General features: G+C 35.8%; 1 protein-coding gene across 21 annotated transcripts in view; it reads right to left on the reverse strand.

The window, feature by feature from the left end:
- The window catches only part of DLG2 (discs large MAGUK scaffold protein 2), a 1,600,462-nt gene that overhangs the window by 889,014 nt on the left and 693,351 nt on the right, over positions 1-18,097 (reverse strand). For 2 of the 21 annotated variants that reach the window (XM_056115964.1, XM_056115960.1), the window contains exon 1: positions 12,172-12,292. The exons of the other annotated variants lie outside the window; for them this stretch is intronic. In XM_056115964.1, the coding sequence (XP_055971939.1) occupies positions 12,172-12,276 (105 nt within the window). In that variant the 5' untranslated portion in view covers positions 12,277-12,292. Of the gene's footprint in view, positions 1-12,171; positions 12,293-18,097 lie in introns of those variants that run through there. 21 annotated transcript variants of the gene reach the window in all.

The following is an 18,097-nucleotide window of genomic DNA, read 5'->3' on the forward strand; positions in this document are numbered from 1 at the left end:
CAAATAATATGAAATAAGTTTGCTATATGCCTGCCAAGGGGACAGGTTGGAACATGGGAGGGAATCTGGATATATTGGTGGAGGGAAGGGGACATTGGTAGTGGGACTGAGATTACAATGGTGTATAACCGAAACAACTTTATTATGAAAAATGTTGTAAATCACAATTGTAAATCAAAATCAAAACTTTGTGTCTCAATAAACATTCTTGGGAAAAAATTAGGTCTAAAGATGACCAATAAAAGCCCCAATGATAAGTATATTATATTGGCCACTAACTCTATGCTTTAGTATTTGAAAATGTGACCAGACACATTAAGTCATTTAATTTCTACAAGATGGAAAGTAAGCATTGTAGAGCAAGGAAATGCCCAGAGATTGTGGCAGGAAAATATGATAAATATGATAAATATTTTATATAGAGTTTCCTATTTATTCTTTCTAGAACTTCAGAAGAAATCGTAGAATTTCCCCCTAACTGCAGGTAAGTAATCAGAGGCTCAGAATGAGTTAATGAATTTCCCAAACAAAGCAACAGGTGAGATAAGCTAAGATTCAAATCCAGATCTGACTTTCTAAGATCCTTGCATTTTCTCCTTAGTCCAAGATGCCACAAATCTCATCTATTCACTCCGAGCTTTTACAAAACTAACTGCTTTATTTATGCAAATGGTCTCTGAATATTGCACCCCCCAAAATGGAGCCATTAGTTCCAGTCTCAGATGTGGTTTCATCAATGTTCCCCATGGCACAATAACCATACATACTTAATTCACTGATTCACTCTCTCTGGTGCTATTCCTGGAAGAATCCATGTGGATACCATCTGCTCCTTTTTTGCTAAGCCACTAAAAGTGATAGTCTGAGCAGTACCATTGTATGTTCCAGGTTTTGGTACTAGAATTATGAACAAATTGTCAATAACCAAGTTCATCAGACTAAAGTGAGGTTCTTTTATATTATATGTATCGGGGCTTTTCACATAGCAGATGATCAATTATTTATTGCTATTTAGTAGCAGTGAATGATACCTCCCCTCTCTTTTCTCATTTTTACCCCCGCCAGGCAGGTCTCTAAGTACTCCAAGCATAAACCTCGCCCACGCCTGCCATAAAATCATTGTTTATACCTTTTCTCTCTCACGCATCTATGTTCAATCATGGTTCTTCTCTTTACTGCTTTATTATGTTCATTATGCACTGACAATCCCGCCTCCCAGACTTTTAATTCGCCGTTATCTTCATGAATTCTAAAAATGAAATGTATAAATGAGATGCTTAAAATATAAACTCTGCTTTGATTTTCTCCCTACCTATCTTCAACACCAGATTAAACAATCAACATTTTAAACAAAGAGACCATGGGCTATGGCAATAGTATTGCAAGTAGGGCACTTGCCTCACATGTAGCTGACCCAGGTTTGATCCGGGCACCACAGGGTACACTAAGCCCTGCCAGGAGGGATCCCTGAGTGCAGAGTCAGGAGTAACTGCTGAAATCACTGGGAGTAACAAAAATATTAAAAAATAAAATAAAACAAGCAGACTAGACTAAGCTATAGAAAAGGACTTATATTATGTCATATCTAGAATGGCTCCTTTTTGAGAGAAGTTATTTTATGGATAGAGACCAGTGAGGTATGAGTTAAGTTTGCTATTAAACCCTATATCACAGGCTCACTCAAGTCCATGCTTCATCTGAAACATAACTAGATCAGCTTTTAAAAGTTAGTTTTTCCACCAGTAAACGAAGAGAGGAAATACACAGAAACTGTCTCAAAGAAGAAATTCAAATAGCCTAAAGGCACATGAAAACTGCTCTACATCACCAATCATCAGTGAGATGTAAATCAAACAAAAATGAGATATCTTACACCACAGAGATTGGCACACATCCAAAAGAACAAGAACAACCAGTGCTGGCATAGATGTGGGGAGAAAGGGACTCTCATTTATTGTTAGTGCGAATACCGACTGATCCAGCCTTTTTGGAAAATATATATGGAAATTTCTTAAAAAACTAGAAACTGAGCTCCCATTTGACCCGGCAATACCACTTCTGGGAATGTAATCTGGGGGCCCAAAAACTCACAGGAGAAACACCATTTGCATTTTTATGTTCATTGTAGCACTATAGTCAGAATCAAAGAACTCAAATGCTGGAGAACAGATGAATGAATAAAGAAATTATGGCGCATGTCACAATGGAATACAGTGCAGGCATTAGGAAAAATGAAGTCATGAAATTTTCTCAAATGGATGGACATGGAGAAAACCATGCTGAGTGAAATGAGTCAGAAGGAGAAGTACAGATACTGAAAGACTGCTTCTCCTTCATTGTGGGATAGATTCCACCAATAAGAGAAAGAGAGACAGAGACAGAGACAAGAGGCAGAAAGACTGATATCCAAGGTCAGGGAAAACAGGGGCTAGGAGGACTGGTCAGTGTATGGAAGCTCACCACAAAAATGTCTGGGGGGCGAAAGGCAGATAGGCTAGAGAAGGATCTTATGACAATAATAGTTAAAACCAATTATTTTGAATAGGAACTCAGTTTTGAACGTAGGTAAAGGGATAGGTTTGGAGCATTATATGACTGATATAACCCAATCATGAAAAAACTTTGTAACTGTTTATCTCACTGTGATTTGATAAAAGTAAATAAATGAAAAAAAAACTTCCATAAGAATAAATTATCTTTAAAAAGTTGACATTGAATTTGAATTACAGAAGGAATATATTTAAAAAAAAAACATTCAGTTCAGTTTTCCTCATTTAAAATTCTGGTAAGATCCCTTTCTACCTATTTTTCCTCAAGATTACTATTCTATTTGTAATCATTTTTGGTGAAAAAAGCATGGAGAAAGAAGAGATACAAATAATGAGTGAATGGGACTAGAAAAAAAAAGGTTGATAAATAGTGGTAGCATTATGCGTGCCAAAGAACATATTATGCAGATGTGTTTGTATATTGTCACTGACTAGGCAATGGACTCTTTGTTCCGTAGCCAAGTTCCTACAAATCTCTGGATCTAAAATGCCAACCAGTTCCTAGACCCACAGCTGTTCTGGCTTCCCAGGAGTTGTGCCATGGTAATCTTGGTTTCTCTGTTTTATGGAGGCGTTCTTACCCTCATTTATTCTTCAAAGCATGGGACTAGCTTGTTCGATATTCCTCCTACTGGGCCCTAGTATAATGCTGCCACTTTGTAATTTGTGAGTATGCGTTAAAGAAAAAAAGAAAATAAATCGAGAAGGGAGTAAGAGAAGAATGAGAAGCAAAGAAAGAAGGCAGGAAACCTCTTTCTGAAACATGGTGACTGTGACAAGTTGGAGATGAAATGGTGATTTATGGACCACACATCTGATTAATTCTATCAAAGCATCATCCATTGGGACAGTATTCCTCATATCACCTAGAAACAACATTCATCTAACTAACTGCAAAAGAAATGACTTTCCTGTGAGTTGAACACTTGCAACCTTACATATAATGGCATCTCTCTGTATCTCATATTCATGTAATCTTTTGTTACAGGATTAGCACTTGGATTCAGCTAATCAGGCCTGGAGGACTAACAGTGTCTTTGGAGAATTTGGCCAAGCCTTTTACCTTTAAATTATTTCTAAGCTAACATTCCAATTTAAATAGGAGTCATAAAATATTAGTGACTTTAATAATAATAATGATTTAAAATTATAATTTAGCTAAATGGTTATATAGTGGCAAATATTCTAGTTATGAAATATGAAATTATTGACTTCACCACCACCAGAGTGTCCAAGATGCTCCAGTACTATTTTTGTCAATTCTGATCCACATAGTACTAATATAATTTTAAATAAAACAAAATAAAGAATCCAGATATTAGAATTTTACTGAGATTTAGTACTTTTCTTCACTTATGTGACTTTAGTTTATGAATTTAACTTCTCCGTAAATATTTTAATCATGATTACAGCTTATGCAGTGCTAGTCATCACAATATGATTCTTCAAAAAGTAAAATCTTACACAAAAACACTAAGCAATTTGTAAAATTATAAATTTGGACTGTCATTGTCACTGTCCTCCTATTGCTCATCGATTTTGCTCAAGCAGGCCCAGCAACATTGTGAGACTTGTTACTGTGCTTGGCATATCAAATACGTCACAGGAAGCTCGCCAGGCTTTGCCATGCAGGCAAGATACTCTCGGTAGCTTGCCAGGCTCTCTGAGAGGGGCGGAGGACTGGAACCCGGCTTGGCCAGGTTGGCTGCGCGCAAGGCAAATGCCCTACCGATGTGCTATCGCTCCAGCCCATAAATTTGGACAATAATTAAAAATTAACAATACTTATAATAATAATGGCAATGATTCCTGCTTACAGTGCCTTTAAAACTGTAACAAGACATAATTATAAGGGAGATGGGCCATAGGCAAAGCTTAATGGCAGATTCAGCAATAACAGTAGCAACAATAAATGCATCAGTACCATCTATATTTGGTCTCTTCAGAAGAGAAAAAAACAAGAAACTTCATCATAATTAGTCTCTTGCTAATAAAAATAACCAAAATATGCTTTAAAAGGGTTTTGTATGTCACATTCATTTTCACTACAGAGAGGAAGAATGCTTATTTTTGATTTTAAAAAACCATTTTGTTTTGTTTGGGCTTGGTTTTGGGGCCACATCTGGCAATGCTCTGAGACTAAGCCTGACTCTGCATTCAGAAAGTACTCCTTTGCTGCATGGGGGGACCATATGGGATGCTGGAGATCAAACCAGTGTGGACCACATGCAAGGCAGTGCCCTGCCCACTGTACTATCTCTCCAACTCTGTTATTTTTAATTTTATAGCAAAATTGTTTTACATCTAGAATGTTAAGGAAAGTGGGAGTGTTAAACACAGCAGGACTACTTTATGCAGTAACTTAAATTTTGATGAATCCACATAAACATTTTACACTGAGCAATACAGGAGTAAAAAGAAGCATCCAGCACCTGATATTTATTCTTCATGAACTGCGTATTCACAAGAATCACAAGACCAGCAGTCAAAGAAAATGTAATCTGCACTGCATAAGAGAGAAAGATAAAATGATAGCAAGCTTCTTGTCTTTTGTTCAAAATTAGAAATGATACTTTCATCCCATTGCACCAGAAATCTGCAAATGTTTGTGTCATCCTAGACACTGCCTATTATATAGGCCACTTTTGACGTAGTTCTTTTCCCCCTTTAGTTTGAACATCTCTATAGATTTACAGTCATCTTTGTTGTAAATATCATCTTTATTCTTTAAGAAAAATTCCTTTAATAACCTTGTCTGTTCTTCAAAAGGAAATAGATTAAAAACTGAGATACTATTAGACAGGAAAGACAAAGCAAGGCTGGCAGCAATGAATGTAGAAATGAATCCAGCACGATTAGGATGATGACTCAATTAATATTTACACTCCAGGAAAGAAGAAAATCACACATTAAACACCCTGATCTATGATCAAATTTATGACTGACCAAGTTTTATTTAGGGCTGACCTAAGCTAATGATGGCACAAGATCACATCCTGGAATGTGCTAGGTGAAAAGGAAGCTCAAATAGAGAAAAGAGCACCAAATAAAGGGTGTTGTGAGACCCTCCCAGGGTGGGAGAAGCATGCTAAAAGTAGTCTATAGACCAAACATGACTGCCACTCAAGGCCTCTCTTGCAAAACACAGTACCCAAAAGAAGAGAGAGAGAACAAGGGGGAATGCCCTGCCACAGAGGCTGGGTGGGACGGGGGGGATGGGGGGTGGGGGAGGATGCTGGGACCCGTGGTGGTAGAGGATGGGCACTGGTGGAGGGATGGGTACTTAATCATTGGATAACTGAAACCCAAGCACAAAAGTTTATAAGTCTATAACTGTACCTCATGGTGTTCCACTAATAAAAAATAAATAAAAAATAAAAATAAAAAAGAATTAATAGGAAAAAAAAAAGATCACATCCTGGAGCTAGATGGTAGCTATGCAAAAGTTATGATAAAGCTGAAGGGATGGGTTTCATACATATGATGGAGACAAGAAGGATTATTTACTTCTTGTCATCACATGACTACCTACACCTTCACGTATTATGTTTCATTCTATTAGTAGTATTCATGGAAGAAGAATGATAGCACAGTAGTTAAGACACTTGCTTGCCTTGCAGGCAGCAAACCAGGGTTCAATTCCCGGCACTACATAAGGTTCCCTGAGCCCTGAGCAAAATCAAGCATGGAGGAGGAGGAAGAGGAGGAGGAGGAGGAGGAGGAGGAGGAGGAGGAGGAGGAGGAAGAGGAGGAGGAGGAGGAGGAGGAGGAGGAGGAGGAGGAGGAGGAAGAGGAGGAAGAACCCTAAGCATGACTGGGTTTGGCCTCCAAAATGAACAAGAACAAAAAAAAATTCTATAAGGAGTAAACAATGTCACTTAACAATAAGACCCCTTAAACCACAATTATTATATTTAAAAGTAGAAAAATGAGATAAAATAAAAACATTTGATCCCACTGATTCTCTAAGATATATAATAATGTAGAACCCATTTGATTTTAATATAACGAAGTAAATTAACACAAAAACAATGCATAAGTTTCAATGTAAGAGGTTTCATATCTCTTCAGGAAGTTTTATCTGAGTTGGAATAATGAAGGGAAGTGGTAATTAAGCTGTCATTTACTTATAAGAAGTGAAAAAGACATATGGAAGGGCATACAAAGTAATTCTTCAAAGTTAGGATTTCATCAAAAAGTTGTATGAGGAATGGAGCAATAGCACAGTGGGTAGGGCGTTTGCCTTGCACGTGGCCAACCCGGGTTCAATTCCAAGCATCCCGTAAGGTCTCCTGAGCATCACCAGGGGTAATTCCTGAGTGCAGAACTGGGAGTAACCCCTATGCATTGCTGGGTTTAACTCAAAAATATTTAAAAAATAAAAAAATAAATAAATATGAAATTGTATGAGCTCAGCCATTTCATTCACCATCCTGATTATTCCCTTTCTTTCCTTAAATTGTTTTTTGAATCACATGAGACATACAGTTACAAAGCTTTTATGACTTGAATTTCAGTCATACCATGGTTCAACACTCATCCCTTCACCAGTGCATATTTCCTGCAACCAGTGCCCCCAGTTTCCTTCCCACTGTCCCCATACTCTGCCTCTATGGCAGATACTTTTCCTCTGTCCTTCTTCTCCTCCTCCTCTTCCTCCTCCTCCTCCTACTCCTACTCCTCCTCATCCAGCTTCTTCTCTCTTAATGAGCCATATCCCAACCCCAAAATAAAGAATTTTTGACCTTAAATCAATGCAAAATAAATTATTTGATTCTCATTTGTGCTGATATTTTTTGTTATTATTTGGTGCTGGGTATTGAATATACTGAACCAGAATCTCACATATGCAAGTAAAGGCTCTACCACTGAGCTAGATTCTCACATTTTCTATATTTAATTTAACCTGGCTTTTTCTCTAATGCTAAAACAGGAAGATCAGCACCTAGTGAATGTTGATAATTTGCCATCTTGTCATGCTATTCTCATATGATCCAGTGGATTATTCTCTTTTAACTCTCTCTTTTGATGATTCCCTATGTTAAAGTCATATTAATGTTTTCCTTGTCCCAGTCTTCCTTAATTACATTTATCCCTCATTCCAAGTAGATGTACCCAATTCTGTTTCATACTATTTAATTTATCTTCAATGATGCATCCATTGATCATTACTCTTATTATGTTATGATTTAGATATTTTTGTTTTAAACGTTTACTCATAATTTCATTGGACTAGCTAAGAAAATAGGTTACAGGTCCAAAATTAGTTTCAAGACCTAGTTTTTTATTTATTAGCTATGTTATTAGCAGAGGTTAAGAGCCCCTTAACCTTTGCAAAATTACCATGGGGATGACAATGTCATATCACATAGTTGTTGGCAGAGGTGAATGACAACATATGTGAAATACTTAGAACAGAACATGGAACAAAATAGATTATCAATAAATATCATTACTTTTATTCTCCAAGTACCCATTTCAGGATATAGCTGCGAATATTCATTACCTTGCTGAAGAAATTTATTTGCACTTTAGACTACATAATATTTGAAAAATATTTTATTTGTAGTGACTTTGCAAAGAGCTGGAGCGATAGCACAGCAGGTAGGGCATTTGCCTTGTACATGACCGACCCGGGTTTGATTCCTCCTCCCCTCTCGGAGAGCCCGGCAAACTACCAAGAGTATCCTACCCGCACAGCAGAGCCTTGCAAGCTCCCTGTGGCGTATTCGTATGCCAAACACATTAACAACAAATATCACAATGGAGTTCCTGGTGCCCGCTCGAGCAGATTGATGAACAACAGGAGGACAGTGCCACAATGCCAGTGCCACAGACTTTGCAAAATAGCTGCAATAATTCCATTGGAGGAATATGAAGTGGCAAAGGTACTTACCTTGCATGCCACTGTTTTAGGTTTGGTCTCTGATATCACATCTTGTCCCCCAACACTCCCAGTAGTGATCCCTGAGCAGAGTGAGGAGCAAGCCTTGAGCATTGCCAAGTATGGCCTGATATGACTCCCCACACCAAAACATACAGTTATGCTTTTTGTAGCATGCATGTGTTTGTATCTTTAAAGTACTGAATTGTGATGGTGAAAAATTTTACATACATAGAATAACATTCATTTAAGCAATATATATGTAATTGCTGCTCTAATGTTCGCATTCTCTAGCATAAGTGCCTCAGGAAACAGTTTGGATATATTCTATTTATTTTTTGTGCCCATGCATTTTATCCCATGTCCAACACCTAACTGACACTTAATAAATATTTGCGAATGATTGGACAAAACAAAAAATAGGTGACACTTATAGAAATAGAAAGTGACTTTACTATTTACCCCAACTAAAATATACATTTTTTCTTTTACAATGATAGGTATAAATTTTATTGAACTTTCAAAATTTAATTGAGGCACTTATCCTTGAAGTTTTCACTTTGTCTTAATTATTAAGGTAAAGCATGAATATTTATGGTACTTAGCACTTTGGCACTAGAATAACGTGTAGCCTTTTAAACTCTGGATATGATTCCATGTAAGTTTTTTCTTTAATTCTCATAATTTCTCCATTTTACATTTCCCTCAATCTTTGTCAAGCTGCCTAATATTCACATTACCATCCAAGTTCGAATTTTTGAGATGAATAAGAGAATAGTATTGATTAACAGAAACCTAGAGAACAGCAGCTGAGTGGACATATGAAAGAAATTGAGGACATATAAGTCCCAAACAAGATGACTAATAGCAAACAGAAAAATAGCTTTGCATATTGCAGGGAGAGACAGAGGGATAGCATTGGAAAAGGGCTAATGCAATTACTTTGTTCAAATTAGTGAAGAACTTGACAATGTTTTTGCTTTGTTTTGGTGGGGATCACACCCATCAGTAATCAGGGATTACTTCTGAATCAGCACTCGGTGATCCTTATAGGTTCAGGTGGTCATATGGGGTTCCAGGAATCAAACCGGACCTTGTATCAACACCTTGTAAACAGAAGAGCACTGTCTTCTGAAACACCTTTGGGTTATAAAGACATCCTTAGAAGAGTTATTTCCAGAATCTGGATAACTCTTTACAAGCACAATGAGGACTCTCCTACATGTGATGTCGTCAAGTTAGATTTCCAAGAATCAGCTACTTCCCACAAATTATTCATTTCCAAGTATTTTATTCGAAAAACCAATATTTATTTTAAAGGAGTTAACTGAGACAATATAGCCTGCAATTTTAAATATAGTTGATACAGCAAGGAATAAGTATATTCTTAGACTTCGTTGAAATATAAATAATAAAATGATATTTTAGAAAAGGATGTCATCTATACATGTAAGTGTATATGGACATAATTCTATGTCTGTATATTTGTATAAAGTAATACTGTGGTATACAAAAGTGCATGAAGTGTAAAATAAATGAAATCTTACTGAAATTTAAATTATCTGTGCTAACAAGTTAAAGACCCATTTTAATAGAATCATCTACATTGATAGTAATTTTTTTTTGCTTTTTTTTTTGGAGGGGGTCACACCTGGCAATGCACAAGGGTTACTCCTGGTTCTGCACTCAGGAATTATCCCTGGAAGTGCTCAGGGGACCATATTGGATGCTGGGAATCGAACCCGGGTCTGCTACGTGCAAGGTAAATGCCCTACCCGCTGTGCTATCGCTCCAGCCTCTGATAGTAATATTTTAATAGTGGCAATTATTTCTAAAGTTCTCATAAATTATGGTGATGTAATTATTCCTTTAATGCAAGACTTGGAAGAAACTTGAGGATATTTGAAAGACTGGCAAGTTTCCAATATATTCTGGAAAAGACTAGAACAGAAAAGTGAAGCAAGCCTGAATAATAATTTGGATATATCTGTCTAAACTTGTGAGAACTGGGAGCAGATACTAGATACTGGGAACCAGGAGGACTGAACTCCAGTTCAATCTGGGTTTCTCCCCTGCATTTGCATTAACACTTTACAGACCTCTTCCTTTTCACACCCCATTGCAATGATTTAGTTAGGGTTTACTGATTTTCTTCAGATGAATTTGAATAAAAAAAATCTTATGATGTCAGTACAGATAATGTTGCTGATGAAAGCTGAGATGTACCAGCTGAAAAGGTGGAAATTAGAAACTCCCATTAGTTGATATCTTTGGTTCTCACGTGCTCACATGAATCTCTTTGTTACGTGAGGACCGTGCTGGAGTCTGCACTGTAGAACACATGCATTCAGCAATTAAGGGGTTCAAAATAGGGGGAGAAAACATATAAGTATGAGATCCTTTGCAAATTACTTTTCTATTTCTCCCTCACTCCAAGAAGTTGCAATATCATTAGGGACATCTATAATAAAATTTGTTATGTGATATTTTATAGGTACATGCAAAGAAGAAAAGGGGAAAAATAACTTTAATGAAAGAGGAGGCACTTTGGTATTCACAAGTAGCATGACATTCTCTTTGGTAAATTGAAGAAATAAATATAACTACACATCAGATTCTTGTTTTAAATAGAATTGTTATTATCCTATCTGAATTAGAGAGTTTTCTATAATTTTTAACTCCTTAAAATAGGTTTTTATATATTAACAATCTGTAACAATTTACAGAGATTCAAATATAAAATGGTATTCAATGAATCAAACTTAAAATGTTGCACAGTCTTTAAACCGTTACGGTAACTACCAAGTTATAGAGAAAAATGAAAATGCATCTTACTTGAACATCAAAGACTTATTCTACCTATTTATTGATAACTCTTGATTTTCTGTGTCAGAAATAATGATTTTGAGGGGTAAGTACTGTTAAAACAAATAGTTTATATCAGTAAGTAATTTGTAGGAGTGGTACCTCATGGATTATCTAAAATTTGGACTTAGATTCTAAATCCTTCAAAACAGATACAAATTAAAACATTTTAACATGTGCATTCTAAGTAGTATTTATTTCATCTCAGTTTATCTAATGTATCCAGTCTGATTACTCAGGTAGGATAATGATAAGTTATCAACAATTATTTTTACAATATGAAACTTAACACTGAATCACTTATAAATTAACTTATAGATCTATGCACAATTTATTAACCTGTATCCTTTTAAAAATATCTAAGCAGTTTACCACTACATTACTAAAATAATTATGCTCTTAATGAGAGATTTTTTTATCTGGATTTTACTTGAATAAGCAAAAATAAAACTGTGAGAACTAGTTCTTGGCTTCTAATACATATCAAAACTACAGAAAAAGATATTCAGATCCATTTTAAGCTGTTTTGGGAGGGAACCAACCAGAAAATATATATGGAAAGCTGTTTCAAAAATTAATATGTGAAATATCATTTTATGCCATTTTTAGTACACATTGCTAAGAGAAATTAGTATTTTCATTACGATGAGTTTGCTTGGATCACTGTTCACTCTTTCTCAATGCTGACTATCTAGCCACATGAAGAATTCAAATTTTAGAAAAGCAAAATGTAGGCGCATTTTTATTCTGAATAAGATAGAACTTCTTAAATGCAAGGAACATTTGCCATATATTTATAGCTATTTTTTTTAAAGATGATGAACGAAGAAGAATAAAAGAATCCTTGGGAAAAGAAAAGGAAATTTTCCTTACCGGAATGAATGCATGTTGCATAGCTTCTTCGCATTGTTTTAAGGAAGCAATAGTATCCCACAAAAGCTGATAATTTTCAGCCCGGGAAGCAGTTGGCCGTTGCATAGCGAATGCTAGTAACACTCAACTGAGCTCAAAGAACCCAGTTGAAGAGAGAAAGGGGAAAAAAAAAAACCCTGCAGATCTGTTACATAAACTTCTTAATTAGATCTGCTACACAAACTGCTATCTTAAGACTTAAAAAAAGTTAATCAGAACATTTCTTTGGGGTATAACTGGGCATGACTTGAACAGAGACGGATGTTTTCCTTGGGAAGGATTTTTGTTCCCACACTTGTGAAAAGCAGTCCCATCAGTGTCCCCCTTTTATCACATAGGACTAGGGAAGCTTCACATACCATAAGTGAAGTGTGTGGTGGCATGGGGGTGGGGGTGGCGAGTTGGAGTGAGAAAGGGGGTGTGGAAGGGAGAGAGATGTGAAAAAATATTTCTACTGGAAAACATGGGTGGCAGGCATTGAAGGTAGAAAGAATTTGAGTCCCCGATAAAAATAGTGAAATTAGAGGAAGCAAGTGAGTTTCATCCACACATCTACACAGATGCAGGTATCTCCAGATGTTCCCTGTGCCGGGACTACAGCCACTGTATACACAGATTCTCACAGTGCTGTTTCATTTGTTCCAATTTCTAGTTTTAGTTCAGTGAAAATCTGTATGTCACAACATAGTCACGAATAGGATATGATTCCCTTTACCAACAACAGTTCTTTCTCTGAGACGATCACTGAAGACTAGCCAGGACATACCCTGAGTATAAAATAGTCACTTGCCTGTCTTAAAATTTAAGGATAATTATGGAAATAACTAAAAATATTTTCAGTTGCTTTGTTTATTGGGAAAAGGTTCATATTAATTATTGCTCTTGGTAGAATTTAATGCCAAGGAAATTGAGTTTTTAAGTATTGGGGACCTCAGGATAGGTGCACATAACTTGAACATGTCAATGTCAGAGCACTGCTAGCATGCTTTAACAGCATGAGGCCAACATAAGCACTAAAGAAAATCAGAATATTGTAACATCATCTGCATCTTCCTTCACCTAAGACAGAAACTCGCAAAGTGAGGTAAGATTCCTTTATGTAGTGTAGTCGAGGTAGTGTGGGATGCATCTTGAAAAAGGTGCATAATACTCAGGAATTCTATAGTAATCTCTTCTCTACAGGTTCCTTACTCAACGGGAACATTTATTTTGAGAGGTAAAGTGGTAAATTGAGGGCAATGCATAGTATAAGAGATAAATAATGTTCTTGATCGACCTAGAAAATCCAAAGAGTACAAAGCAAGGTATCTTTGCAGGAAACAGATTCTAGCATAAATGAGAGATTTTAATGCATTATTTTTAGAAGAGCAGCGTGATTTGGGTTACCTAGTTTCTTTTGCACTTACGCCCTGGTGATGGTGAATTTCTCCATACAAATGACCTTGAAAATTGAAAACCTCTAAGACTGATACTGGCCAAGTTTTCCTCTTTACTAAATGTTGTTTTAATTTTCAATTGACAGTATTGATATTTCCATATTGTTAACTGGAAAAAATTTTAGTGAAATTGCTTTTCTCCAATATTTTGAATATATACCATAAGGCTATTGCCATTAGACAGTTTGTTTTTTAATACCAATTCAACCAAACCTTCTTTTTTCCTCATTCATGATGTTCTTCTGTTCAGCTCACACCCACAGTACCTCCTCTGCCTTCATTCCTGCCCTTATCCTCTCCCATCTGCCCCAGACACATGCTTCTCCTCACGCACTGTCATCAGCCCACAACTTCCAGAAAACATTCCTCCACTAGTAAATGTTCCACATTTTCCAGCAAAAAGGCAAGAAAAAATTAAGTTATTTTCTAAGTTAGTCTCCAAAATTCCAACCATTTCATTCTGAATCCACTGAGTAAATGTTCAACATCATTTCAGACCTCAATCTCTGGGTCTTCTGGTATGTCTCAGATTCTATCCTATGTACATTAGGTTGTGATTCATTCTCTTGAGTATCATTACTGAAATAATAATCATTTCCTTGTTCATTGGGGAAAAGGTAGAAAATACACAGTCTCTGAATGTCAAAAATTTACAGTACAATGCCATTAAAAGGAGATAGACATCAGTCCCTCTCAGTAGGAGAGACTTGCTCCACATATGATAGGGTCTGGGTTTGATCCTTGACATTGCAAAATGATTTTAAAAAATGGAAATGCCATTGAAAACATTATACTTTGATTTGACAAACAAGCATAGTAACCTATATGCTTTATTTTATATTTTGCTATTGTTATACACTGGAGCGATAGCACAGCGGGTAGGGCGTTCGCCTTACAAGCGGCCAACATGGCCGACCCGAGTTCGATTCCTCCGCCCCTCTCGGAGAGCCCGGCAAGCTATCGAGAGTATTTGATATGCCAAACACAGTAACAACCAAGTCTCCAATGGAGACGTTACTGGGCCCGCTCGAGCAAATCGACGATCGACGGGAGGGCCTTTACCTTTATACACACTATATATATATATATATATATATATATATATATATATATAGGCTGGAGCAATAGCACAGCAGGTAGGGCATTTGCCTTGCATGAGGCCGACCTGGGTTCGATTCCTCCATCCCTCTCGAAGAGCCCGGCAAGCTATTGAGAGTATCCTGCCCGCATGGCAGAGCCTGGCAAGCTCCCTGTGGTGTATTCGATATGTCAAAAACAGTAACAAGTCTCACAATGTAAATGTACTGGTACATGCTTGAGCAAATCGATGAACAATGGGAGGACAGTGCTACAGTGCTACTATTATATATATATTTATGTATGTATACATATATATATATGTATCAGATATCATTTCTCCCTTTAAGGATTCTGAAGTACAATGAAGGAATAATACATGGGAACAAGTACTTAAATGACAAATTAAAATACAGTAGGAGCCATAAAAGAAATGCTATATACTATTCAGAAAACACTGAAGCATTTATATTCACTGAGAATATTAGGGTCATCTCATGGAATATTTAAGTCTTTGCTAGAGCTTGAAAGCAAGATAAAGTTGGAGATGAAGACCAGGTAAATAGAAGAGCAAGGATCATTACTGGTGATGATCAAAACCAAGAAGCCTTGATGTATACCATGTGTTACAGAGCAAAGGCATTTTTCTCTATTATAAATTTAATTTCAGTCACAGAGATTCACAATTTTACAACTCTGTCAATTGGAAGGTTTTATGAATACAGCATTCCCATGCAAGATCCTTCACTATAGTACCTGTTTCCTTCATCATTGCCTCCCCTCACCACCCCACCTCTCCATCTCATTCTCCCTATCCCACGCCCCATGCCTCACTGCTCTGGGAAGCTCTACACTATAGACCAGTATTTTAAGTCTTTCTTTTGACTTATGAGTTTTTATGTTCCATGTATGAATGATTTTGTAGTATCTCTCAGCTTGACTTGACTCAGCTTAATACCCTTAGTCACATTTACATAGCATAAAATTGTAAGATTTCGTTTTTCTTATAGCCAAATAGTAATGCATTGTGTTGATATACTATACTTATTTTTTCCAATCAACTGTTCTTGGATGTGTGGTTTTTTTTCCTGATTTTGGCTATTGTTAATGGTGCTGCAATGAACATAGGAGAAGAAAAGTCTTTTCTGAGTGGATGCCAAGAAGTAGGACTGCTGGGTCATACAGAAGTTCAAATGTTAAGTTTTGAGAAGTGTCCATATTGTTTTCCAAAACTGTTAGTTTTTAATGTAAACTTGGTAGTTTCTTACGCCTACTGCTAATAACTAAACTTTAGCCAATCCTTAGAGCAACCAGTACATAATTTCAGTGAAACTCCTTAAATCTTGTAAGATAGTAAATGCCATATACTTATTCCTCACTTTTAACAAAAGGCACACTCATATACATTAGATAAGTTACAGAAATTAGAGTTTTATTACCTAGTTTATATTTTATAGCACTTGCTTAATCACTTTTATAAGTTCTAATAGGAATTAACTTTAATATTATAGTGGGGTATATCATGAGTCATACATGTTCAAATATTCATTTAAGACAATTAGTCTCAGGTTAGCAAACATTCATTGAGCAAACACCTAACACCTCACATAGTTATATGCCAAGTTATAATGGGGTTAACTGTGAAGATGAATATGATTTCAATTATCAGTTTCTTTTCACCATCACTTAAGGTGTATTTTCCTCATCCACAAAAATGTTATTCTTTTATCTGTAATGGTTACTATTTTCCTGTTAAATACTCAGTCATTAAGCCATATGTTTCTTAGCCTTAAATATAAAATTATGCTTTATACCAAGTGGCAGGTCTCAGAATGTCTACAAGAACATATGTTTGGTGGTATTTCTATGCCCAGACAGATATGCATTTAAATGTCCTACTAGTAATCTGTTTACATATAACTTCAAAAAGTTGATATTGGACAACTGTAATTCCCTGGAAAATATAGTATGAGAGGCTGGGTTTGCAATTATATAAAACTACCAAAACATTAAAAATTGTATAAATAAGTTAACTTAAAATGACCAGCATGATAATAAGTAGTGAATAAAAAGATAAAAAGTGAATAAAGTCCTTTTAGCTCTCCATTTACAACTTGCTGTGTCCACAAGCCTGGCTGGAACCCAGTAAACTTTCTATGTTAAGATAAAAATTGGTGTTTTTATTTTTTAAATACCAAAGTACATTGAGAAATGAAAAAAATCCGTAAATATAGTTGAATATTTAAGTACCTTCCTCTGAATAATTAGTGAAAGCAGCAGATACATATTTAAGAATATGGAAGAACTCAAACTCATTATTTTAACTAATACAACTTGATAAAACAGTGCATGTTTTAAATCTTATTGTAAACTATTTTGAAAATCCTGTTGTCTAAATAAATTTTTTTTCTAAGATGACTCAGGTCAAATGGAGTATTTGTCTGACCAAAAGAACTTTAATTTAATTTAATATGATAGAACAAGATAGAAATTTTCCAAGTATATGGAAACTAAATAAAATGTTTTAAAATAACTATTAGAGTAAAAATTATATTATATTTTGAACTGGATGAGACCTTTAACATACTGAAATATAGTAAATTCCCTTAATGCATAGTTAAGAAAATGTAAATGCTAAACATTATTAAAAGTTTTACATAAGAGTTTTCAAAGAACTGAAGAAGACATATTTCACCATTCATTTTTTAGGACAGCATTACCCTGACACCAAATCAGATAAAGATATTACAAGAAAAATAAATACCCATATTCCCTCCTGAATATAGTTTCAAAATTTCCAGCATTAAATCCAACAATATATGAAAAAGATAATACAACCTGATGCCGTGGAACTAACCTTTGGAAATGCCCACTGTAGTTCATTCATATTTTAAAAATGGGAAACAAAATAACCATGTAATCAGAAAAAAAAAACAGTTTGAAACACAATTTAAAACTTTAAAATATTTTAAAACAACAACAGATAAAAACTTTCAGAACAAAATAAGAATTTCCCTTCCCACTTCTTTTCAATATAAAAGGCCCTAGATCAGGCAATAAGCCAGGGGGAAAAAATGGAAAGAAAGGTGCAAAACTGTTTTTATATGCATATTCTTTCTTTTTTTTTTTTTGTGGGGTGGGTGTACCCTGCAGTACTTGGCTTACACCTAGATGTGTGCTCAAGAATCATGCTGGCAGGGATCAGGGAACCATGCCAGGATCAAACCAGGGGAGCGTCTTATTAGGCAAGATTCCATCCTGTTTTACGATATCTCTAGCCCCTGTATTTACTTATATTTTCTGAAATTGTCTATGCAGAAAACCTCATGAATTTGAAATAAAAAGGTGAGAATTTAGAAATGTGCTTCACAAGG

This window comes from Sorex fumeus, unplaced genomic scaffold, assembly GCF_029834395.1.
Source record: "Sorex fumeus unplaced genomic scaffold, SorFum_2.1 ptg000030l, whole genome shotgun sequence".
Lineage (NCBI taxonomy): Eukaryota > Metazoa > Chordata > Mammalia > Eulipotyphla > Soricidae > Sorex > Sorex fumeus.